General features: G+C 38.3%; 1 protein-coding gene across 1 annotated transcript in view; it reads left to right on the top strand.

The window, feature by feature from the left end:
- The first annotated feature begins 11768 nt into the window (after window positions 1–11768).
- USP18 (ubiquitin specific peptidase 18) overlaps window positions 11769–26362 on the top strand; it is a 55253-nt gene continuing 40659 nt past the window's right edge. The window contains 5 exon segments of the mRNA XM_081129341.1: window positions 11769–11869; window positions 11872–11902; window positions 11904–12013; window positions 16440–16536; window positions 22075–22220. Coding sequence (XP_080985467.1) covers window positions 11854–11869; window positions 11872–11902; window positions 11904–12013; window positions 16440–16536; window positions 22075–22220 — 400 coding nt within the window. The 5' untranslated portion in view covers window positions 11769–11853.

Here is a 26362-nt window from a genome sequence, read left to right on the forward strand (position 1 = left end):
TGTGATTTAGATGACAGAGAATTCAAGATAGCTGTTCTGAAAAAACTCAATGAGATGCTAGAAAACACAGTCAGGCAGTGTAAGCTCAGAAACAAAACCAATGAACAAAACAAGTACTTTACTAAAGAGATAGAAACTTTACAAAAGAACCAAATAGAAATTCTGGAGGTGAGGAACTCAGTAAAAGAGACAAAGAATGAACTAGTGAGCATAGGAAGAGCTGACCAAATGGAGGAAAGAATTAGTGATATCAAAGAATGACATCTAGAAATGATGTAGAGGGAAGAAGAGAGGGCCTTGAGTATATATAAAAAAGAACTCTATAAGAATTATCTGACTTCAACAGAAAAAGCAATATTAGAATAATAGGCATACCAGAAGGAGAAAAGAGTGAGAAGGAAACAAAGAGCCTATTCATACAAATAGTTAATGAGAACTTCCCAAACCTATGGAAAGAGCTAGATCTTCCCATCCAAGAAGCAAACAGAACAACTAATTACCTCAATCCAAAAAGGCCTTCTCCAAGGCACATTGTTTTAAAATTGTCAAAAATTAATGACAAATAAAAAATACTCAAGGCATCAAGGGAAAAAAGAAAGTAACCTATAAATGAAAGTCCATTACAGTGTCATCAGACTTTACAGCAGAAACCCTACAAGCTAGAAGAGAGTAGAACCAAATATTCAACTACTGAAAAAGAGAAATTACCAGCCAAAGTTATATTTTAGATATGAAGAAGAAATACAGACTTTTCAAGTCATAGAGAAGCTAAGGAAATTAAACACCAGAAGACTTCCGTTACAGGAAATACTCAAGGAAGATTCTTTACCTGAAAAAAGAACAAAAGGTCACAGAATTATGAATAAGATCACCAACAAACTCAGCATAAGCAGGGATAATTTGTGAAAACAGAAACATAAAAGAGAGGGGGTAAAGATCTGAAATACAAAGGTGGGGATTAGATACATTAAAAAAAAAAGGATTATTGTATTTGTGGAAACAAAGGAAAAAAGTATGGAATACCACCAAATAAAAATGACAGAAACATAAAAGAAAAAAACCAACAAAACCGATGGAGGCACAGAGCTACCTGAAGATAAAAGATAAAATGGCTGTAGGATATCCTAATACATCAATAATTACACTAAATGCAAATGGACTGAATTCATTAAAAAAGTGCAGAGTAGCAGATTGGATCAAAAACCAAAACCCAACCATATGCCGCCTTCAGGAGACACATCTAAGCTGCAAGGACAACGTTTTAGTCTGAAAGTGAAAGGGTGGAAAATGATTCTCCAAGCAAAGGGCATCCACAGAAAAGCAGGTGTAGCCAAACTCATATCAGACAAAATAGATTTCAAAACAAACTAGATTTCAAGGGTAACAAGAGACAAAGAGGGATATTTTATAATGATAAAGGGGACAGTACATCAAGGAGACATAATACTTCTTAATATATATGCACCCATCAGGGAGCACCAAAATATATAAAGCAACTACTAACAGAACTAAAGGGAGAAACTGACAAAAACAAAATCATAGTAGGGAACATAAATATCCCACTGAGAGCTCTAGACAGATCATCCAAACAGAAAATCAATAAAGAAATATGGACCTTAAATGACACATTAGCCCAAATAGACACAACTGACATTTACTGAGCCATTCATCCCAGATCATCAGATTATACATTCTTCTCTAGCACACCTGGAACATTCTCAAAGATAGAACATATGTTGAGGCACAAAACTAGCCTCAACAAATTTAAGAAGATTGAAATGATGCCAAGCACATACTCTGACCAGAATACTTTGAAATTAGAAATCAACTACAAAAGAAAAGTAAAATAACTCACAAATATGTAGAGATTAAATAACATACTACAACCCTGGCTGATGTGGCTCAATTACTTGGGCATTGTCCCCTGCACCAAAAAGTCACCAGTTTGGTTCCTCATCAGGGCACATGCCTGGGTTGTGTGTACCATGCCCGGTTGGGATATGTGCAGGAGGCAGCCGATTGATGTTTCACTCCCATGTCAGTATTTTTTTCACCCTCCCTCTCCTTTTTCTCTCTCTAAAAATCAACAAAATTTTCAAAACAACAACATGCTAGTAAAAATGACTGGGTCAAAGAAGAACTAAAAGATGAGATAAAAAGGCATACAGAGAAGTGAGAATGACAATACGACATATCAAAACTTTTGGGATGCAGCAAGAGCAGTAATCAGATGGAAGTTTATATCATTACAGGTCTATCTCAAGAAACAAAAAGTTCTCAAGTAAACAACCTAACATTATATACTTATTTAAAATGAAAATTCTTTGGGTGAAGAAGATCAATCAGCCTGCAGGCAGAGGCAGACCTCTGGGACCTTTGAGTCTTTGACTGATCTTTTTCTGGACCTGGGCCTTGGAAAAGCAGACTTTGGTGTACATCTTGTTCCTTTTCAAATGCACCCAGTCCCAGCAGAGGGAACAACAAGCCAACCCAACGGGAACCACAAGCCATGGGTTGCTGATACCTCCAAACAGGTTACACAAGGCCGGTCACAAACAGTGTCTGACATTGGCCTGCACCAGAGGCACTCCAAAAAGACTGAGAGTCCTAGAAATCTACCTAATACATAGAAGCAAACCCAAATAGGCAGCCAGAATGAGACGACAAAAAACAAACCCCAAATGAAAAAACAAGAGAAGTCTCAGGAAAAGAGCTAAATGAAATGGAGATAAGCAATCTTTCAGATGTAGAGTTCAGAATACTGATTGTAAAGATGCTCAACAGCATGAAAAAAGATATGGAAACTATGAAGGATGACAGCAGAAATAAAGAATACATTGGAAGGAATAAACAGCAGATTAGAAAAAGCTGAGGATCGGATCACTGAATTAGGAGACAGGATAGAAAAAAATCACTCAATCAGAGATCCAAAAAGAAAAAACAAAAACCAGGAGGACAGTTTAAGGGAGGTGTATTCCCATTAGAGGAATGCCAGAAGGGGAAGAGGATAAGAAGGGTAGAGAATTTGTTTGAAGAAATAATGGCAGGAAACTTCCCTAACCTGGTGAAGGAAAAAGTCACAGAAGTTCAGGAGGCACAGAGTGTCCCAAGCAAGAGGATCTCACAGAGGCCACTCCCAGACACACCATAATTAAAATACCAAAAATTCAAGGCAGAGAATCTTAAAGGCAGCAATAGAAAAGCAATATACTACCTACAAAGGAGCTCCCAAAAGGCTGTCAGCTGACTTCTCATCAGAAACTCTATAGGCCAGAAGGGAATGGCATGAAGTATTCAAGGTAATGCAAAACAAGGATCTGAAGCCAAGACTACTATATTCAGCAATGCTTTCATTCAAATTAGGTGGTGAAATAAGGAGCTTTCCAGACAAAAAAAAGCTAAAGTTTATTTCCAGCAAACTAGCATTGCAAGAAATGTTAAAGGGACTGCTGTGATTAGAAGTAGAAATAGAGAGAAAAACATAGGCATAAAGAATAAAAATGGCAATAGGTAAGTATATATCAATAATAACCTTAAATATAAATGGATTAAATGGTCCAATCAAAAGACATAAGGTAGCTTAGTGGATAAGGGAACAAGACCGAAATATATGCTGTCTACAAGAGACCCACTTCAGAACAAAAGACTCACACAAGATGAGAGTGAAAGGATGGGAATAAATTTTCCGTGCAAATGGAAATGGAAAAAAAGAGCTGGAGTAGCAATACTCATATCTGACAAAATAGACTTCAAAATGAAGACCATAACGAGGGACAAGAAAGGTCATTACATAACAGTAAAGGGATCAATCCAAGGAGAGGATATAACCCTGATAAACATATATGCATCCAATATAGGAGCACCTAAATTTATAAAACAACTTCTAGAGGACTTTAAGGGAGAGATAGAAAGCAATACAGTCATAGTAGGGGACTTCAGCACCCACTGAACTTCACTGTATAGGTCTTCCATACAAAAATCAACAAGGAAACTGACCCTAAATGACACACTAGATCCAATGGATTTAATTGACATTTACACAGCATTCCACCCCAAAGCATTCTTCTCAAGTGCAACATGGGACCTTCTCAAAGGTAGACCACGTTAGGACTCAAAACAAGTCTCTACAAGTTCAAGAATATTGAAATCAGATCAAACATGTTTTCAGACCACAAGGGCATGAAATTAGAAATCAACTCAATAAAAACACTAAAAAGCATTCAAACACATGGAGGCTAAATATCATGTTATTAAACACTGAATGGGTTATCAAAGAGATTGAGGAAGAAATGAAAAACTTCCTGGAAAATAATGAAAATGAACACAGAACAACCCAAAAATCTATGGGACACAATGAAAGCAGTCCTGGGAGAGAAGTTCATAATACTACAGGCCTACTTCAAAAAAACAAAAAGAAATACTAATAATCTCTCTAACTGCAATTTAAAGACCTAGAAAGAGAACAATAAAAAAAGCCCAGAGTAAGTAGAAGGAAGGAAATAATAAAGATAAGAGCAGAAATAAATAACATAGAGACTAAAAAAATAATACAAATGATCAATGAAACCAAGAGCTTGTTCTTTGAAAGGATGAACAAGATTGATGAACCTTTAGCCAGACTCATCAAGAAACAAAGAGAGAGGACCAAAATAAACAAACCAGAACAGAAAGAAGTGAAGTAACAACTGATCCAACAGAAGTGCAAAGGATTGTAAGAAAATATTATGACCATCAATTGTATGCAAACAAATTGGACAATCTGGGCAAAATGGATAAAACCTAGAAACATACAATATTCAGTAACTGAAACCAGAGGAATCAGAAAACCTGAATAGGCCAATTACTACTAATGAAATTAAAGCAGTAATCAAAAAAACTCCCAGCAAACAAAACTCATGGACTAGCTGACTTCATAGGGAAGTTTTCCCAAACATTCAAAGAAGAACTAACAGTTATCCTCCTCAAACTATTCCAGAAAATCCAAGAGGAAGGAACACTTACTTCCAAGCTCTTTTTACTAAGCCTGCATTAGCTTAATTCCAAACAAGATAAGGACACTACAAAGAAAGAGAATTACAGGTCAATATCCCTGATGAACATAGATGCTAAAATCCTCAACAAAATATTAGCAAATTGGATCCAGCAGTATATTAAAAAGATCATACATTATTACCAAGTGGGATTTATTCCAGGGGTGCAAGGCTGGTACAATATTTGCAAATCAATAAATGTGATACACCACATAAACAAATTGAAGGACCATAATCACATGATCGTATCAATAGATTCAGAAAAAGAACCCAGTTTTGATAAAAACTCTCAGCAAAGTGGGAATAGAAGGATCATAACTCAACATAATAAAGGCCATATATAACAAATCTACAGCCAGCATCATACTCAGTGGGGGAAAACTAAAAGCATTTCCCCTGAGAACAGAAACAGGACAGGGGTGTCCACTCTCACTACTCTTAAACATAGTACTGGAATCCTAACCACAGACAAGAAGAAAGCATAAAAGACATCCCAAATTGGAAAGGAGGATAAAAACTGTCATTATTTGCAGATGATATGATATTGTACATAGAAAATCCTAAAGACTCCAAAAAACTACTAGGTTTAATAAATGAATTCAGCAAGGTAGCAGGATACAAAATTAACACCCAGAAATCAATGGCATTTTTATACACCAACAATGAACTCTCAGAAAGAGAAACTAAAAAAAACCGCATTTACCATTGCAACAAAAGTTAATGTATTTAGGAATAAACTTAACCAAGGAGGTAAAATACCTGTACTTACAAAACTACAGGATGTTGCAAAAAGAGGTAGAGGAAGATATAAACAAGTGGAAGAATATACCATGTTCATGGATTGGAAGACTTAACATCATTAAAACGTCCATACTACCCAAAGCAATCTATAAATTCAATGCAATTTTTATTAAATAACAACAGCATATTTCACAGATTTAGAACAAACACTTCAAAAATTTATATGGAACCAAAGAAGACCCCAAATAGTCACGGCAATCTTGAGGAAGAATAACAAAGTTGGAAGGATCACAATATCAGGTATCAAGTTGTATTATTATGGCACTCTAATCAAAACAACTGGGTACTGGCACAAGAACAGATATACAGAACAGTGGAACAGAACAGAGAACCCAGAAATTGACTTAAGCCATTACACTCAATTAATGTTTGACAAAGGAGGCAAAAAGCATACAATAAAGACAGCCTCTTTGAAAATTGGACAGGTACATGCAAAAAACCAAAACTAGACCACCAACTTACACTATTCACAAAATAAACTCAAAATGGATAAAAGACTAAAATGTAAGACTTGAGACCATAAAAATCCTAGAAGAAAACGTAAGCAGCAAAGTCTTAAGACATCTCTTGTGGCAATATGTTTGCCAGTACACCTCCTAGAACAAGGGAAACAAAGGAGAAAATAAGCAAATGGAACTGCATCAAAATAAAAAGCTTCTGCACAGCAGAAGAAACCATCAACAAAATGAAAAGGGAGCCCACTGTATGAGAGAACATATTTGCCAATAACACATCTGATAAAGGGTTAATATCCAAAATATATAAGGAACACATGCAACTTAAGAAAAGGAAGACAAGCAATATAATTAAAAAATGAGCAAAGGATCTAAATAGACACTTCTCCAAAGAGGTCATACAGATGGCCAACAGACATATGAAAAAATGCTCAAAGTTGCTAATCATCAGAGAGATGCAAATTAAAACCACAATGAAGTATCACTTCACACCTGTCAGAATGGTTACCATTAACACATTAATGAATGACAAGTGCTGGCGAGGATGTGGAGAAAAGGGCACCGTAGTACCCTGCTGGTGGGAATGCAGACTGGTGCTGTCCATAGAAAGCAGTATGGAGGTTCCTCAAAAAGTTAAAAATGGAACTGCCATTTGACCCAGTGATCCCACTTCTAGAAATATATCTTGAGAAACCTGAAACACCAATCACAAAGAACTTATGCACGCCTATGTTCATAGCAGTGCAATTTACAATAGCTAATATCTGGAAACAGCCCAATTGGCCATCAGTAGGTGAGTGGATAAAAGAACTGTGGTACATTTACACCATGGAATACTATGCAGCTTTGAAAAAGGACCTCTCTCTTTTTGGGACAGTATGGAGGGACTAGAGAGTATTATGCTAAATGAAAGAAGCCAGTCAGAGGAAGACAAGTATCACATGATCTCACTTTTTTGTGGAATCTAATGAAAAAAACTGACAAGTAGATCCAGAGACATGGAAGCATGCAACAGATTGAGGAATCTCAGAGGAGGATGGGTGGGAAGAGATTAACTGAAGAACTATATGCATATATGCATACCTATGTACACAGACAATAGTGCAGTGGAGGCCTGGAAGCTGGGGGTGGGTGCAGTGTGGAGGGGATCAATGGGGGCAAAGAGGACACCTGTAATACTCTCAACAATAAAGATAAATTCAAAACACACACAAAAACAAAACAAAGGATAAAAATTGTATGGTAGTGTCGATGCAGAAAAAGCTTTTGATAAGATATAACATCCATTTATGATTAGAACACTTACTGAAATGGGTATAGAAGGAAAGAGCCTCAGCATATTTAAGACAATATATGACAAACCCTCAGGTAATATTACTACCAGTGTTGAAAAACTGAAAGCTTTCCCTCTGAGATTAGGAGCAAGACAAGCATGCCCAGTCACACCATTTTTATTCAGCATAGTACTGGAACTCCTAGGTAGTGCAACCAGGGAAGAGAAGGATATAAAAGACATCTGAATTGTGAATGAAGAAGTAAAATGTCACTTTTTGTCGATTACATGATTCTTTCTATGGAAAACACTGACTCCAGCAAAAAACTATTAGAAATAATAAATACAGTAAAGTTGTAGGATACAAAATCAATATACAAAAATCCCACTGCATTTTTATATACTAACAATGAAGTTTAAGAGAAAGGAATGAAAACAATTCATTTTGCAATTGTAACAAAAAGATTAAAATACCTCGGAATAAACTTAGCAAAGGATGTGGAGGACCTATATACTGAATACTACAAAGCATTATTAAAAGAGATTGAAAAAGACACAGTGAAATCGACATACATTCTGTGGTTATGGATTGGAAGACTCAACATAGTTAAAATGACCATATTACCCCCAAAATATACAGGTTTAATGCAATCCCCATCAAAATCCCGATGACTTTTTAAAAAAGAAATGGAACTAAGAAAGTCATCAGATTTATATGGAATCATAAAAGACCCCAAATAGCCAAAACAATCCCGAGAAAAAAGGAGTGAAGGCAGAGGTGTTACACTACTGGACTTCAAATTATACTACAGAGCTACTATAATCAAAACAGCATGGTATTGGCAAAAAATACACACACAGACAATGGATCAGAATTGAGAGCCCAGAAGTGAACCCACATGTATATGGGCAAATAATTTTAATAAAGGTGCTAAAAACATACAATGGAGAAAAGAAAGTCTCTTCAAAAATGGTGCTGGAAAACTGCAAACCCACATGAAAAAGAATGAAACTAAATTATAATTTGTTGCAATGTTCAAAAATTAATTCAATATTAGATCTGAAACAGTAACAGAAGAAAACACAGGTACTGAACTTACGGACCTTGGTCTTAGAGAACATTTTATGAATTTTACCCCAAAGGTAAGTGAAGTAAAGGCAAAAATAAATGAATGGAACTATATCAAACCAAAAAGCTTCTACACAGCAAAAGAAACCGAAAACAAAAAGCAACCAACCAAATGGGAGGTTATATGTGCAAACAACAGCTGTGATGGGTTAATATCCAAAATACATAAAAAACTCACAACCAAACACCAAAGAAACCCAAACAATCCAATTAAAAAATGGGCAGAGGACCTGAACAGACACCTCTTCCAAGAAGACATACAAATGACCAACAGATACATGAAAAGATGCTCAATTTCAGTAGCTATTAGGAAAATGCAAATCAAAACTACAATGAGATATCACCTCACACTGTTAGAATGGTTATTATCAACAAGACAAGTAGTAGCAAGTGTTGGAGAGGTTGTGGAGAAAAGGGAACCCTCATTCACTGCTGGTGGGAATGTAAACGGGTACAGCCTCTATGGAAAACAGTATGGAGATTTTTCAGAAAATTAAGAATAACGTTATATGACCCAGCAATCCCTTTTCTGGGTATCTATCTGAAAAATTTGAGAACATTTATTTGCAAAGAGATATGCACCCTTATGTTCATTGCAGCATTATTCACTGTGGCCAAGACATGGAGATAGCCAAAGTGTCCTTTGATAGATGATTGGATAAAGAAAAAGTGGTACATATATACCATGGAATATTACTCAGGCACAAGAAAAGATGAACTACTGCCATTTGTGACAACATGGATGGACCTTGAGAATATCATGCTAAACAAAAGATGTCAGAAAATGTTAAGAAACATGATTTTGCTTATATGTGTGATATAAAACTGAAAGTAGCAAATGAGCAAACAAGAAAAACCAATAAAGAAAAACTCATAGACACAGACATCAGTATGGTGGTTACCAGATGGAAGGAGGGTAGGGATATTAAAGGTTAAAGCGGGTCAAGTATAAGGTGACGTTACATGATTTGACTTTGGCTGTTGGGCATACAATGCAATATATAGATCCTGTATCATGAAAGTGTGCGCTTGAAGCCTATATGATCTTATAACTAATGTCACCCCAATTAATTTAAAAATTAAAAGGAAAAAAAATAACAATATTAAAAAATTATGGAGAAAAATATTTTCTCTGTGGGGAGGGGGTGTTGTGTCTGTGTAAGGTAACTGTTTTCTCCAGGATCAGCAGTGATTTGTCTTTCCAACTGCTACGGTAATTCTTCACAATACAAACTTAAGTGGGGCACATTTGAATGCTTCTGTCTGAATGAAAATGAATATTTAGATGGAAGAACCAATCACAGGCTTCAGGTTTGGAAGAGAAATGAAAGATTGCACACCCCACATCTCACCCTTCCCACCCCAGCCCCCAACTGTTCAATTCCCTTCTATACTACTTCTTTCAAGGGCTGGCCTAACAATCTCTGCTTGTTTGAGGGACAAATTTCTGCTGCTTGAGCTGGCTATGAGAAAGGTCTTACTTGTTTTGAAATGAAGTGTGTTTCTTTGTAGTTTACACATTAGTTTGATCCTCTCACCCCCAGACCCCAAAGCCAATAAGTCTAATTATGTCTCTTCCACATGACAGCCTTTTAGTTATTTAGAAACAATTATTTTGTTCCCTATAAGATCTCATTCATTCATTCATTCATTCATTCATTTTTTGAATGACCACTATGCACTGTGCAGGGTGTAATGGAAGCAGTTGAAAATACACAGTGCTCACAGTTGGATGTCAGTTTATACACTAAGACTCTGTCTGAAATGTGCATCCAGGAGATTTATTGGGGAGTATCTTTAGAAATAATCACAAGGGTGAACAAAGCAGGGATGGTAAGAGGGAAGAGGTGACCTGCCAGACAGTTACATCAGAGGCCTCCGCAGGTCTTAAGGGGAGCTCTAGGGCTGGATGACTGACCCTTCAGAGCTATTTTACCTTGAGGCAAGGCATTAAACCTTTATACTCACTGCTTGTCTGGTCAATGAATAGGGATTGGGCCAGCTTTACTTGCTGGGGTAAATTCCTGGAGAGTCTCAGTTGGGAGCTGTCAACCACTAACACTCCCCTCAGCCGGGGATTGGTGTCTGTCGTGCAGGAGTCTGAATAGTGCACTCATTCACTGCAAGTGGAGAGACAGCTCTTCTGCACATTAGAATATAATGAGCCAAATATTTTAATAGCTCTGTGTACAAAGTGTCTGGGAGCATAGACAACACCTAGGCTTGCCTGAGGAGCCAGGACAGGCTTTCCAAAGTTAACCTAAAAACAAAAGGCCAAGAGCCAACAAGTATTTATTTGAGATCAAAGAACAGCTCTTCAGGAAGCTCTGATTCAGGGGGAAACCCAATTCATATTCTGATTAGGGCATAGAGGCAAGGGGTATGTATGAGAAAGGGAAGGGAAGGCAATTCTATTGGTTCAGATAGGCTAACCTTGTGACACTAATTCTAAACAATGTTTTAAATTTCAATTTGGTAGTCATCAGGCCCTTAGTCATAATATTGTTTTCTTGTTATCTTTGCAAACAATTCTTTGAGATACACTGTTGCTTTAGTCCCAGTCCAAAGGTTATTTTGCCGTTTGAACATTCCAAAGGTTTTAGGCATAAGACCTGCAAGGCAGTTCTGGCATGGCAGCTCTGACTTATTTTAAAGTGGCTCTGTTTATATTATTTGTTTACACAAGGAAGCCAAGGGTATGGATAGCAAGGAGAGTGCTTATGAGCAGCCTTTAGGCAGTAGAATTGGGCCTGGAAAGGAGGTGCAAGGGGACAGGAGTCCTCTGGTTTGCACTCTTTGGTGAGTACTGTGTCATTTGCCAGAATAGAGGACCTTAGTTGGGGGTGGGGGTGGGAGAAAATAGGGCAATCCTCTCTGATGAATTAAGAATGGAGATGGAGGGGACAAGGAGAGTGGGTGTGTAGCCTAGTTCTCATTTCTAGCACTAGAGCTTTGTGAGCCAGTCTTTACATACATTTATCTCCCTCCCAGACTTGACTCCTTGGAAGCAGAACTGGTCATATGAGTGTACTTTTCCCTTCTCTTATCCTTAACTGCCTGTGGTATATTTTCACAGAAGTCCCACCAAGGCTGACTCATGAGAGCTCTTCCTGGAAGTGAGGTCATGCAGTGATGAACAGCAACCAGCCTGGGGAGTGATCACTAATGGGCAAAGTGTTTGGGTTCCTGAGGAAATTTCCCAATCAGTCCTGGTTGTCTCAGCATTTCTCGGCAGACCCTATTGAGAAGAAGCAGGAGAACAGCAACATGAAGAAGAAGAGGGAGCAGCTACTAAAACAGTTTGGTGCCTGGGACTGCCCTCAGGGTCATTACCTTCCTCCCATCTTTCTATTTTTGACTGCATAGAAATGTTTTGTTTATCCACTATACTCGGAAGCAGTAGAGCTTTATGGTTAATGACTCCTGATTCCTTTTACCTTCATTTCTGCATCTTTAACTGGGACTAATCATAGTACGGAGTGCATACAGTTGTTGGGAGGAATAAATGAGACAATCTGTGGAAACTGCTTTAGACCAATGCTTGGCATATAGTAGCAGTTAGTATTAGTTCCTGTCTTTATTGTTGTACTTGTATGCAAGTATATCTAGAGACAAGTGCTTCTGCTCATTCAGCATAGTACATTTGTGATTATCTGTCACTCCATAAAAACAATGGCTTGCTTTTATGTTCTTATTGTCCTATCTCATGTACACCAAAGCCCTTTCCCCGGGGGCTCCTAAGATTAGTGGTCCTTGCTCCCTCTTTTTTTTTAAAATCCAACCCTAAGGATATGCTTTCACTGATTTTGAGAGAGACAGAGGAAGGGGAAGATAAATGATAGATGATAGATAGATAAACACCGATTAGTTGCCTCCCCTGTGCCCTGACTGGGGATCGACCTAGGTATATGCCCTGACGGAATCAAACCCGCGACATTTTGGTAAATGGGACAAAGCTCCAACCAAACGAGCCACTCGGCCAGGGCTTTGCTTCCTCTTAAATTACTCACTTTTGTGGGGGCTGTGGAGCCCAAGGCTGGGTTGGGAAAGGAGAGATTGGTTGCAAGTGGGTTAGAGAAGTACTATCTTTTGTTTTTTCACCTCCTCATAAGTTCCTTTTGGCTTCCAGCCCCAGGAGAGGAGTTTAAATTAGTGGATCTCCCCCAAAACTTTCTTTTGATTTCTCCAAACCCTGGGCAGGGCCTTTCTCCTGGAATCTGAAATTACTCTTAACCCTGAGCCCCATAGATACCAATTCTGACTCAGTCCTGTCAGGAACTCATAATTCTCCCAGGCACACTTTCTATAATGTTTCTCACTTTTCCTTTGCTCCTCAACAATGGCTTGTACTACACATTTAACAATGAGCAATACAACAGCTAAAAGAGAGCAGTAAGAAAAGCCTGGAGAAAGTAGAAGGGAGGAAATAATAAAGATCAGAGCAGAAATTAATGACATAGAGACTAAAAAACAATACAAAAAATCAGCAAAACCAAGAGCTGGTTCTTTGAAAAATTAAATAAGATTGATGCACCTTTAGCCAGACTCACTAAGAAACAGAGAGGACCCAAATAAAATCAGAAATGAAAGAGGCAATGTAACAACTGACCCAACAGAAATACAAAGGATCGTAAGAAAATACTATGAGCAACTATATGCCAACAAACTGGATAACATGGATGTAATGGACAAATTCCAAGAAGCATATAATCTTCCAAAGCTGAATCAGGAAGAGGCAGAAAACTTGAATAGGACAATAACAAATAATGAAATTGAAGCAGTAATCAAAAACTCCCAGCAAACAAAAGTCCTGGACCAGACGGATTTACAAGTGAGTTTTACTAAACATTCAAAGAAGAATTAACACCTATTCTACTCAAACTATTCCAAAAAATTCAAGAGGAGGGAAAACTCCTAAACTCTTTTTATGAGACCAGCATCATCCTAATCCCAAAACCAGATAAAGACACTATAGAGAAAGAAAATTACAGGCCAATATCCATGATGAACATAGATGCGAAAATCCTCAACAAAATACTAGCAAACCAGATACAGCAATAATTAAAAAGATCATACATCATGACCAAGTGGAATTTATTCCAGAAATGCAAGGCTGGTATAGCATCTGCAAATCAATAAATGTGATACATCACATAAACAAAATGAAGGACAAAAATTATATGATCATATCTATAGACGCAGAAAAAGCATTTGACAAAATCCAGCACCCATTTTTGACAAAAACTCAGCAAAGTGGGATTAGAGGGATCATACGTCAACATAATAAAGGCTATATATGACAGACCTACAGCCAACATCATACTCAATGGTAAAAACTAAAATCATTTTCCCTAAGAACGGGAACAAGACAGGGGTGTCCACTTTCGCCACTCTAATTGATCATAGTACTAGAAGTCCTTGGCACATCCATCAGACAGGAAGAAAACATGAAAGGTATTCAAATTGGAAAGGAGGAAGTAAAACTGTCATTATTTGCAGATGGCATGATATTGTACATAGAAAACCCTAAAGACTCCATCAAAGTACTACTAGATTGGATAAGGGAATTTGGCAAGGTAGCTGGATACAAAATTAACATGCAGAAATTGATGGCATTTTTATACACCAACAATGACCTCTCAGAGGGAGAAACTAAAAAAACAGTACCATTTACCACTGCAACTAAAAAATAAGATACCTAGGAATAGACTTAACCAAGGATGTAAAAGACTTCTACTTGGAAAACTACAGGTCACTGAAAAAAGAAATAGAGGAAGATATAAACAAGTGGAAGAATATACCATGCTCATGGATTGGAAGAATTAATATCATTAAAATGTCCATACTACGCAAAGAAATTTATAGATTCAATGCAATTTCTATTAAAATACCAACAGCATATTTCACAGATCTAGAACAAACATGTCGACAATTTATATGGAACCAAAAAAGACCCTGAATAGCCGCAGCCATCTTGAGAATGAAGAACAGAGCGGAAGGGATCAGTTTACTGGATATCAAACTATACTAAAAGCCATTGTAATAAAAACAGCCTGGTACTGGTATAAGAACAGACTTATAGACCAATGGAATGGAACAGATACCCCAGAAATGACCCAAGCCGTTATGGTCAGTTAATTTTTGACAAAAGAAGCAAGAGCATACAATGGATTGACATTATTTTCAATAAATGGTGTTGGGAAGAGTAGACAGGTACTTGGAAAAAAATTAAACTAGTCCACCAAATTCCACCATACACACACACAAAAACCCCACTTCAAAATGGATAAAAGACTTAAATGTAAGTAACAAAACCATAAAAATTCTGGAAGGAAACGTATGCAGTAAAGTCACAGACATCTCACATAGTGGAATTTTCACTGATACACTTCCCAGGGTAAGAGAAACAGAACAAAAAATAAACATATAGGACTACATCAAACAGCTGCTGCACAGCAAAAGAAAACAGCCTCAAAATACAAAGAAATCCCATAGTTTGGGAGAATATATTTGCCAAGGATGTAGCTGATAATGAGCTAATTTCCAAAGTGTATACAAAGAACTCATACAACTCAACAAGGGGAAGGCAAACAATCCAATTACAAAATGGGTAAAGGACCTGAATAGACACTTCTCCAAATAGGACATGCAAATGGCCAAGAGACATATGAAAAAATGCTCAGAGTCACTAATCATCAGAGAGATGCAAATTAAAACCATAACGGGGTATTACTTCACACCTGTCAGAATGGCTACCATCAACAAATCAGCAATGAGACATGCTGGTGAGGATGTGGAGAAAGGGGAACCCTAGTACACTGCTGGTGGGAATGCAGACTGGTGCAGCCACTATGGAAAACAGTATGGAGGTTCCTCAAAAAGTTGAAAATGGGACTGCCTTTTGACCCAGTGATCCCACTTTTAGGAATATATCCTAAGAATCTTGAAACACTAATCAGAAAGAATATATGCACCCCCATGTTCATAGCAGTGCAATTTACAGTAGCTAAGATCTGGAAACTGTCCTAGTGCCCATCAGTAGATGAGTGGATTAAAAAGCTGTGGGACATTTATACCGTGGAATATTATGCAGCTGTAAAGAAGAAGGATCTAGTACCCTTTGGCACAGCATAGATGGACCTTTAGAATATTATGCTAAGCAAAACAAGCCTTTCAGAGAAAGACAAACATCACGTGATCTCACTTATATGTGGAATTTACAGAACTTAATAAACTAATGGACAGAAATGGTTCAATGACATGGAAGCATGGATCAGACTAATGAATCTCAGAGGGATGGAGGGGTGTGGGTGAGTGGAGGAGGAGAGATTAACCAAAGAATTTATAGGCGCATGTGCATAACCCAAGGACACAGTCAATGGTGTGGTGAGGGACTGAGGAGGGGGGTGGGTTAGTGCGAAATGGGTCAATGGGGAGAGAAAGGGACAGCTGTAATATTTTGAACAATAAAAAACAAAACAAAACATAAAACAACGAGTAATACAATTTCTTGTGACATCTCTCTTTTCCCCATGGACTAATAAAACTGTTATTGCTGTTTCACTTTTCAGAGTTCATGCTTTATCTCTTTCTCCTAATTATTTTGCAAGCTCCCTAATGAATTCTTCATGCCTTTGAGAGTACTTTACAGTATTTCATGTCCTTAAAGTAGATTCTAGGAAAACATATGACTTCTGTTAAATCCCTTAGTTAGGTCTTGTCTTCAGTATTTTTTTCTTTTCTCCTTATAGACCCAGTTGGTTTACACAACATTGGACAGACATGTTGCCTTAACTCCCTGATCCAGGTATTGATCAGGAACATGGGCTTCACCCAGATACTGAAATGGTAAGACTATTATTCAGGCTATAAACATGTGTATCACTTTATGTTTTCAAATATTCAGTTATTCACAGTTACTTCGACTTTTTAAAAATAATTTTTTACTTCTCAATTATGGTTGACATTTAATATTATATTGGTTTCCGATGTACAATGTAGTGACTAGACATTTATATAACTTACTGAGTGATCAGCCTGATAAGTCTAGTACCCACTTGATACCATTACATAGCTATTAGAATATTATTGACTATATTCCCTATGCTGCCCTTTACATCCCCATGACTATTCTGTAACTGCCAATGTGTACTTTTTAATTACTTTACTTTTCTCATCCATCCTCTTAACTCCACTCCCATTTGGCAACCATCAAAATGTTCTCTGTATTTATGATTGTGTCTGTGCTTTTTGTTTATTTTGTGTTTTAGATTCCACATATAAGTGAAATCAGAAGGTATTTGCCTTTCTCCATCTGACTTATTATTTCAGTTAGTATAATACCCTCTAGGTCCATCCATGTTGTCACAAATGGTAAGATTTAACTCCTTTTTTATGGCCAAGTAATATTCCATTGTCTATACATACTACTTCTTCTTTATCCCTTTATCTATTTTTTTCCTTTTAAAAAAAAATTAAGTATATTGGGGTGACATTGGTTAATATGATCATATAGGTTTCAGGTGTGAGTTTCTATGTTACAAGATCTTTATATTGCACTATGTGCCCACCACCCAAAGGTAAATCATCTTCCATCACCGTATATTAGGTCCCCTTCACCCCCCACTGCCTTCCCTCTGACAACCACCACACTATTGTTTGTGTCGATGAGTTTCAGTTTTATATCCCACATGTGAGTGAAATCATACGGTTCTTAGTTTTTTCTCTCTGACTTAATTCACTTAGGATAATATTCTCAAAGTTCATCCATATTGCCACAAATGACAATATTTCATCCTTTCTTATGGCTGAGTACTACTCCATTGTGTACATGTACCACATCTTCTTTCCAGTCCTCTACCACAGGACACTTTGATTGTTTCCATGTCTTGGCCACCGTGAATAATGCTGCAATGAACATAGATGTACATATACCTTTGTGAATACATGTTTTGGAGTTTTTTGGGTATATACCCAGGAGAGGGATTGCTGGGTAATATAGTAGTTCTATTCTTAATTTTTTGAGGAATCGCCAGACTGACTTACATCGTGGCTGTGCCAGTCTACATTCCCACCAGCAGTGAATGAGGGTTCCCTTTTCTCTAAACCTCTCCAACACTTGTTATTACTTGTCTTTTTAATAATAGCCACTCTAACAGGTATGAGGTGGTATCTCATTGTAGTTTTGACTTGTATTTTCCTAATTGCTAGTGAGGTTGAACATCTTTTCATATATCTCTATGTCTTCTTGGGAGACGTGTCTGTTCAGGTTCTCTGCTTATTTTTTGATTGGGTTGTTTGGTGTTGAGTTTTATGAGTTCTTTGTATATTTTAGATAATAAACCTTTGTCAGAGCTGTTGTTTTGCAACTATCATCTCCCATTTGGTTGGATGCTTTTTTGTTTTGTCATTTGTTTCTTTTGCTATGCAGAAATTTTTTAGTTTGATATAGTCCCATTCATTTATTTTTGCCTTTACTCCCCTTGCTTTTGGGATCAAGTTCATAAAATATTCTCTACAACCAACGTCCATAAGTTTGGTACCTGTTTCAATTTATGAGGTTTCTTCCATATCTTGGCTATTGTAAATAACATTGCAATGAACATAAGGGTGCATATACCTTTCCAAATTAGTGTTTTGGGTTTCTTTGGCTATATACCCAGAAGTGGAATTGCTGGGTTCTTCTTCGTCTCTTGTTATAGACTTTATTTTTAAAATTCATTTTTTTGGTAAAGTAATTGCTACCCCAGATTTTTTTTGTTTTTTTACCATTTACATGAAAAAATATTTCCCCATCCCTTTAATTTTAGTCTATGTGTGTCTTTCAATCTGAAGTGAATCTCTTGTAGGTAGCATATGTAAGGGTCTTGTTTTCTTGTGCATTCAGCCATCCTATTTTTTTGATTGGAACATTTAATCATTTACATTTAAAGTAATTGTTGATATATAGGTAGTTATTGCCCTTTTATTATCATATTTTTGATATTTTTTTCTTCTTTTTGAAGAAGTCCCTTTAACATTTCTTGTAATACTGGTTGGGTTGTGATGAAATCCCTTAGTTTTTTCTTGTCTGGGAAGCTCTTTATTTCTCCTTTGATTTTAAATTATAGTTGTGCTGGGTAGAGTAATCTTGGTTGTAGGTCCTTATCTTTCATAACTTTGGATATTTTGCACCAATACCTTCTGGCCCACATAATTTCTGTTGAAAAATCAGGTGATAGTCTTCTGGGAGCTCCTCGTAGGTAACTAACTGCTCTCCTCTTTCTGCTTTTAAGATTCTTTCTTTGTCTTTAATCTTTGGCATTTCAATTACAATGTATCTTTATGTGGACCTCTTTGGGTTCATATTGTTTAGGATCCTCAGCACTTCCTGGACTTGTATGCTTATTTTCTTTGCCAAGTTAGGGAAGTTTTCTGTTATTTCCTCAAATAACTTTTCAATCCCTTTCTCTCTCTCTTCTTCTATCACTATGATGTGAATGTTGGTACACTTGATGTTGTACAGAGGCACCTTAAATTTTCCTCATTTTTTCTTCTTTTTCCTTTTACTTTTCTTATGGTTTTCAAAATTGTTGTCTTCAAAATCATTGATTTGAACTTCTGCTTCATCTAATCTACTGTTGTTTCCTTCTAATGTATTCTTCATTTCAGATATTGTTTTCTTAAATTCTGACTGCTTCTAAAAAATGTTTTCTATCTCCATTTTTATGTTTCCTAACTCTTATCGAAGTTTTCACTGAGATCATTGAGCATCCTTATAACCAGTGTTTTGAACTCTGCAATTGAAAGAGTGCTTATCTCCATTTTGTTTAGTTTTTTTTTTTTTTGGAGTTTTGTCCTTTTTTTTCATTTGGGACATGTTTCTTTGACTCCTCATTTTGGCTGCCTCTCTGTGTATGTTCCCTATGTATTAGGTAGATCTGCTATGTCTCCTGAACTTGGCAGACTGGAATTATGTAGTAGGTGTTTTGTGTGGCCCAGTAGCACAGTCTCCCTTATCACCTGAGGCGGTGCTCCAGGTGTGTCATTGGTGTGAGTTGTGTGTTCCTTCCTGTAATAGTTGAGCCTTGATTGCTGTTGGCACTTTAGTGGGAGGGATTGACCCTCATGCTGATTGGTTGTGAGGACTGGCCATAACTACAGTGGAGGAGTTATTATGCAGAGTCTAACACTATGAAGCAGAATTCACTTTAGCTGGGCTCTGGTGCCTGCTGGGTTTACCTTTTTGGGTGTCTCATTTGTGGAGGTGGTTGGGTGATGGTCTGAATCTCGCCCTTCAGGTGTGTTGGTTCTGGGGCCTCTTGGGAGGTTAGGCCAAGGTCAACTGCTGCCTGTGCCCTGCCTGGGGCCACCTATTATAAGCTAAAATGTGATCTGCAGGTGATAGCCTCTTGTGCTGAACTTGGAGGCTCCTGGGAGAGGCTAAGTTGCAAACTGATGCTCGCTTCTGCTAGTGCTGGATTTGGGGCTACTTAGCAAGAGGATGGGGCATGCCAAGGCCAGATGCTACTTGCTTGGGGTTTGTGAACCTTTGAAAGACTGTAGGGAAATCCTCAGCACGAGAATAGATAGACTGTTTGTATGGAAAAGCCACTGGACTTGGTTGGTCCTGCAAATTTGGTAGGGCAGGGTCTCAGGGAATTGCCAGGGCGGGGTGAACAGTGTTATCCAGGCTGATGGATACTCAGATCTTGTGCCTGCCTGCACCTGCAGGGGGAAGGCTCAGCAAAGGAACAATGGCTTCTGCCAGCCCTTCTGTCTGGGAGAAAGCTCGCCCTCCAGCCCTCACCCCAAAGCCAGATAATTCTGTTCCTCCCTCTATGTCCCTGGTGCCTTTTGAGCTGCTGCCCCAGCACTGGAGCTCAGAGTGAGTAAGTCCATCAGTGGATAAATTTGTGAACTCCTGGGACTCCAACTGCCCTCTGTCTCAGTCAGCCACAACCTCTACTGGTTTTTACATCTGGAGGTTATGATGACTTTTCTTCTTGGCACTGGAACCCTGGGCTTGGTGGCCCTGTGTGGAACTGGGGCCCTTTGCTCCTCTGGGGGGACATGTGCAACTGAGATATCCCTCCTGATTTTTAACCACCACATGTGGATGTGGGACCAGCCTGCTCTGTGTCTCTACTCCTCCTACCAGTCTTGATGTGCCTTTTCCTGTATATCATTAGTTGTAGGAATTCTGTTCAGCTAGACTGGTGGTTCTCAGTGATGGTGGTTCTGTAGTTTAGTTGTAATTTTGATGTGTTCACAGGAGATAAGCATAGCATTTACCTACCCTGCCATCTTGACTGGAAGCCCACAGTGCCTTGGACTTCTAGAAGTCTTCTTTCAAAAGTTACCAAAGAAAAGTCTTGTTCTGCACATTCTGGACTGTGCATTCTAATCACCTAAGAAGTTTAAAATATAAATGCCTGGTACTACCCCTAGATATTTGATTTCATTTGGCCTTAAACCCTCTATTTCCTAAAATATTGTTCCTCATGGGGTTTTCAAGTGTAACATTGTGAGGGCTTCATGTCAATATTCAATGTGATGTGCTATGAAGGAATTCTGGGGAAATCTGAAACAGGGTATTTAAGATTGTGGCTACTTTAAAAATGCAATAAACTTCTCAGTATTTTGGGGAAAAAAATAGTACCAGCCACTGGTACTATTTAAAAAATGCCCCAGTGATATAACAATGCATTCAGGATTGATAGCCACTGATTTGATTAAATATAATTTGGGGTTAGACCAGTGTCAAAGGAGGAATAAATCAATAAGTACATGCAAAGTCTCTATTGATTTTTTCAAACAAAACACACATATGATAATATACATATTATGGTACACACACATATGTATTATTCTACATTCTATTCTGCCCTATGCTTTCTGTTTTTTCCTCTTCCATTGGCATAGACAATTTTGAGATACCTATAATTAAAGAAATCATTTCTAAAGTACACTGATATACCTTCATGTTGCCCTTTCTTCCCAGGACCTAGATGAGTGTTTGGAGTGCTTCAGGGTGGACATTAGGCTGCATGCCCACTTTACTCTGGACCCAGGAGGACCTACTGTGTCTGACTTTTATTTTAGTGTGAATGTTAGGCAGAGTGGGGAGAGAAGTGAGGCAGCAGTTGTGCTGATACCCTCTCAAGAGGTTACTCACTATAGCTGATTTACTAGTATGGTATTTTTTAACCTTGTCTGTACACTTAAATCATCTGAGAAACTGAAAAATTTTGATAACTGGACCCCACCTCCAGAAATTCTGATTTAGTTAGTCTACAGAATGGCCTGGACATGGAGACTTTTGGAAGTTTCTTCAAGTGTTTCTAATATGCACCTAACATTGAGAATTGTGGGAACAGGAGGTTCATGGATGTTCTTATTTGACAGGATAACAGTACCAAGGGAAGTGGAAGAGCAGAGGAGAAATGTCCCCTTCCAGCTGCTCTTACTGCTGGAGAAGATGCAGGACAGTCGACAGAAAGCAGTGCGGCCCATGGAACTCGTCTATTGTCTCCAGAAGTACAATGTACCATGTAAGACAGTGCTCCCAGCACTTATTCCTAGTCTAGTGCTCTAAAGGATGTGGGATATTGAGGGAGAGATAGGAAGGAGTAGGAGAGGGAAGAGAGGAAGAGGGAGGAGAAAGGGAGGAGAGAGAGGGAGGGAGAAGGAGAGGGGAGAGGGTGAGTGAGAGTGGGAGGGAGATAAGGAGGGGAGGGGAGGAAAGGGAGAGGGATGGAGCAGAGGAGGATAAGGTGAAGGAGAGCGAAAGGGAGGGAGAGGGATGGAGAGGGAGGGAGAGTAGAGGGAGAAGGGAGGGGGGAGGAGAGGGTAATGAAGAGGAAGAAGGCATGTGAGAGGGAGAGAGGGACAGGGAGAGAGAAGGAAAGGAGAGGAGGAGGAAGAGGGTAAGGGTGAGCAGGAGATAGTGAGTGGGGGAAGAGAGGAATTAGGAAGGAGGTTATATAGACCGTGGACCCCTTGTACTGAAGGCATTTATGTAGACCTGAAATATTTTGAAGAACCTACATTTTTACAGGCACAGATTTGGTGTTATTTATGCATATATTACTTTTACACTCACCCCTTTTCTGCCTCTTAGTAAAATAAATAAGCCTAAGAGTTTCCTGATTCAGCTGCAGGTGAGGAATCCCAGGAAAACAGAATAAAGGATTAATAAAGAGAAACCATGTTCTACCAAAGGAAACTCATAAATTGGTTATTAAAAAAAACAAAACAGCTTTATTGAGATGTACATCATACTGTACAATTCACTCTTTTAAAAATATACAATTTAGAGGCTTTTAGCACATTCACAGCGTTGTGCAATCATAATCATAATCTACTTTTAGAACATTTTATCACCCCAAAGAGACCCCATTCTTACTAGCAGTCACTCACAATTCTATTTTATTTTCTTCTAGGTTTTATACTTTTAGCTCTTACATTTAGATTTGTGTTTCATTTTGAGTTAATTTTTGTGAATGTTGTGAGATAGGGATCCCAATTTTATTCTTTTGCATGTGAGCATTTAATTATTCCAGCACTATTTGTTGAAAAGAGCATTCTTTCCTCATTGAATTATTGTCACACTTTTTTTTTTTTTTAAATATGTTTATATTGATTTCAAAGAGAGGAAAGGAGAGGGAGAGAGAGATAGAAACATCAATGATGAGAGAGTCATTGATCAGCTGCCTCTTGCATGCCCCCTAGTTGGAACTGAGCCTGCAATCCAGGCATGTGTTCTGACCGGGAATTGAACCTCGATCTCCTGGATCATAGGTTGATGCTCAACTGCTGAGCCACGCCAGCCAGGCTATTGTCATACTCTTGTCAAAAATCAATTGATCATCAGAGGAGATGTTTATTTCTGGACTCTAATTCTTTTAAAAAAATTTAATTTTTTCCATCACCATTTATCCCATCTATGCCCTCTTCCACCTCCACCCAGCCCCCTCCACCCCTGTAATCACCACACTGTTGTCCATATCTATGTGTTTTCTCTTTCTCCCTTTAAAAAAAAAATAAAAAAAATGTCTTTATTGATTTCAGAGAGAGGAAGGGAAAGGGAGAGAGAGAGATAGAAACATCGATGATGAGAGGGTCATTGATTTTTGTCTCCTGCATGCCCCCCTTTGGAGATTGAGCCAGCAACCCGGGCATGTGCCCTGACCGGGAATCAAACCTCAGTCTCCTGGATCATAGATCAATGCTCAGCTGCTGAGCCATGCTGGCTGGGCTTCTCTCTCTTTTTTGCTTAATTCCTCTCCCCCTTCCCACCCACCAGAGCTGTCTTTCTGCTCTCTATCTATGAGTCCGTCTTTATTTTGTTCTACTCCACTCTGCCCTCCCTCTGCCAGAGCCCAAGGTGAGTGGCTGCAAACAAAATTTTGTGCCTTGACCCTTTAAGAGGGTGCCTGCATTTTCAGCTGTCTCTCCCTGGCGGACAGAAACCCTGCTGCTTTTCACAGTAGATGTTATATGGACACCATTCCCAGTTCTAGTGCTCTGGTGATCTAGTTTTTCTCTTTTTCCTTTCCTTTCCTTTCCTTTCCTTTCCTTTCCTTTCCTTTCCTTTCCTTTCCTTTCCTTTCCTTTCCTTTCCTTTCCTTCCCTTCCCTTCCCTTCCCTTCCCTTCCCTTCCCTTCCCTTCCCTCCCCCTCCCCCTCCCCCCTCCCCCTCCCCCTCCCCCTCCCCTTTTCCCTTCCCTTCCCTTCCCCTCTTTTTTTCTTTCTTTTTCCTTTTTTTTTTGCATGTACATCTCCAGTTTTTCTGGTTTGGGGTTTAGACCCCAGACTTCTCGGGGAAACCTTCGCAGCTGAGATATTCCTCCGGAACTTCAGCTTCTGCCTGTGGGAGCTCTCTTATACCTCTGTGCTTCCTACCAGTTTCAATGTGGCCTCCTCTTTAAGTGTTTGGTAATAAGGCTTCTCTACAGCTAGTCTTCAGTTGATTATTCAGGATGATTTTTCTGTATTTTAGTTGTAATCAGTTTGGTCTTGGAAGGTCAGTGTAGCTTCCACCTAATCTGCAGCCATGTTGGACTGTAATTCTATTTCATTGATCTTGACGTCTATTCTTATGCCAGTACCACACTGTTTTGATTACTCTAGCTTTGTTAGTATATTTTGATGTTGGAAAGTGTGAGTCCTTCAATTTTATTCTTTTTCAATATTGTTTTGGCTATTTGCAATTCCATATAAACTTTAAGATCACTTAGTTAATCTCTGTGAAAAAGCCAGGTAGGATTTTTATAGGTATTGCACTGAGTCTGTGGAGTTTGTTATTTTAATATTTATTCTTCAGAACCATAAATATGGAATGCATTTCCATTTATGTGGGTTTCCTTTAATTAAAAAAAAAAATGGTTTGTTGTATCAGTGTACAAGTGTTACACTTCTTTTGCTAAATTTATTCCTAAGCATTTAAAAAAGTTTTGTTTTTTAAATTTATCTTTATTATTGAAAGTATTACAGATGTTCCCCTTTTTCTCCTCATTGATTCTCTCCACTCTGCACCCCACCACTCCAGGCCTTCACCACACTTTTGTCTGTGTCCAAGGGTTATGCATATAAGCATATAAATTCTTTGGTTAATCTTTCCCAACACACTCCCCCTCCCCCCTCCTTCCCTCTGAGATTCATCAGTCTGTTCCATGTTTCTATGTCTCTGGATCTATTTTGTTCATTATATTCCACATAGGAGAGATGTCATGTGATACTTCTCTTTCTCTGACTGGCTTATTTTGCTTAGCAGAATGCTCTCCAGGTCCCACCATGCTGTCTCAAAAGGTAGGAGACCCTTCTTTTTTACACCTGCACAGTATTCTGTGGTGTAAATGTCTGAGACGATGATATGATTTCAATATTCTTAAACACGTAGAGACTTGTTTTGTGTCCTAACATGTGGTCTATCTTTGAGAATGTGCCAAATGCCCTTGAGGAGAATGTATATTCTGCAGCTTTGGAGTGAAATGTTCTGTAAATGTCACTTAAACCCAAGTGATCTAGTGTGTCATTTAGAGTCACTACTTCCTTGTTTTTTTTTGTGTGTGTGTGTGTGGAACATCTATCCAGTAAAGTCAGTGGGGTGTTAAAGTCCCCTACTATGAATAAATTGATGTCGATCTCTCCCTTAAAGTCCTCCAGAAGGTTTTTTATTTTTAGTTTTAGCATGTGTGTAAGTCTTTTGTTCTAGGTGGGACTCTTGTAAACAGGATATATTTGGGTCTTGTTTTCTTAGCCATTCAGCTACCCTATGTTTTGATTGGAGCATTTGTTCCACTTATTTTTAAGGTTATTATTGATAGATACTTATCTATTGCCATTTTATTTCTTTATGCCTATGTTTCTCTTTCTCTCTGTTTCGACTTCTTATTACAGCAGTCCCTTTAAGATTTCATGCAATGCTGGTTTGGTAGTAATAAACTCCTTTAGCTTTTTTTTTTTTTTTTTTTTTTTTGGTCTGGGAAGCTCTTTATTTCACCTTTTTTTTCCTTTTTTTTAATGTTCAAAATACTACACATCCCCTTTTTTCCCCATTGACTGCTTCCACCCCAAACCCACTCCCCACTCCAGGCTTTCACCACAATATTGCCTGTGTCCATGGGTTATGCATATATGCATATAAATTCTTTGGTTAATCTCTCCACACCCACCCACCGACCCCTACCTTC

This window comes from Miniopterus schreibersii (assembly GCF_964146895.1).
Source record: "Miniopterus schreibersii genome assembly, chromosome: 2".
Taxonomy (NCBI): Eukaryota; Metazoa; Chordata; class Mammalia; order Chiroptera; family Miniopteridae; genus Miniopterus; species Miniopterus schreibersii.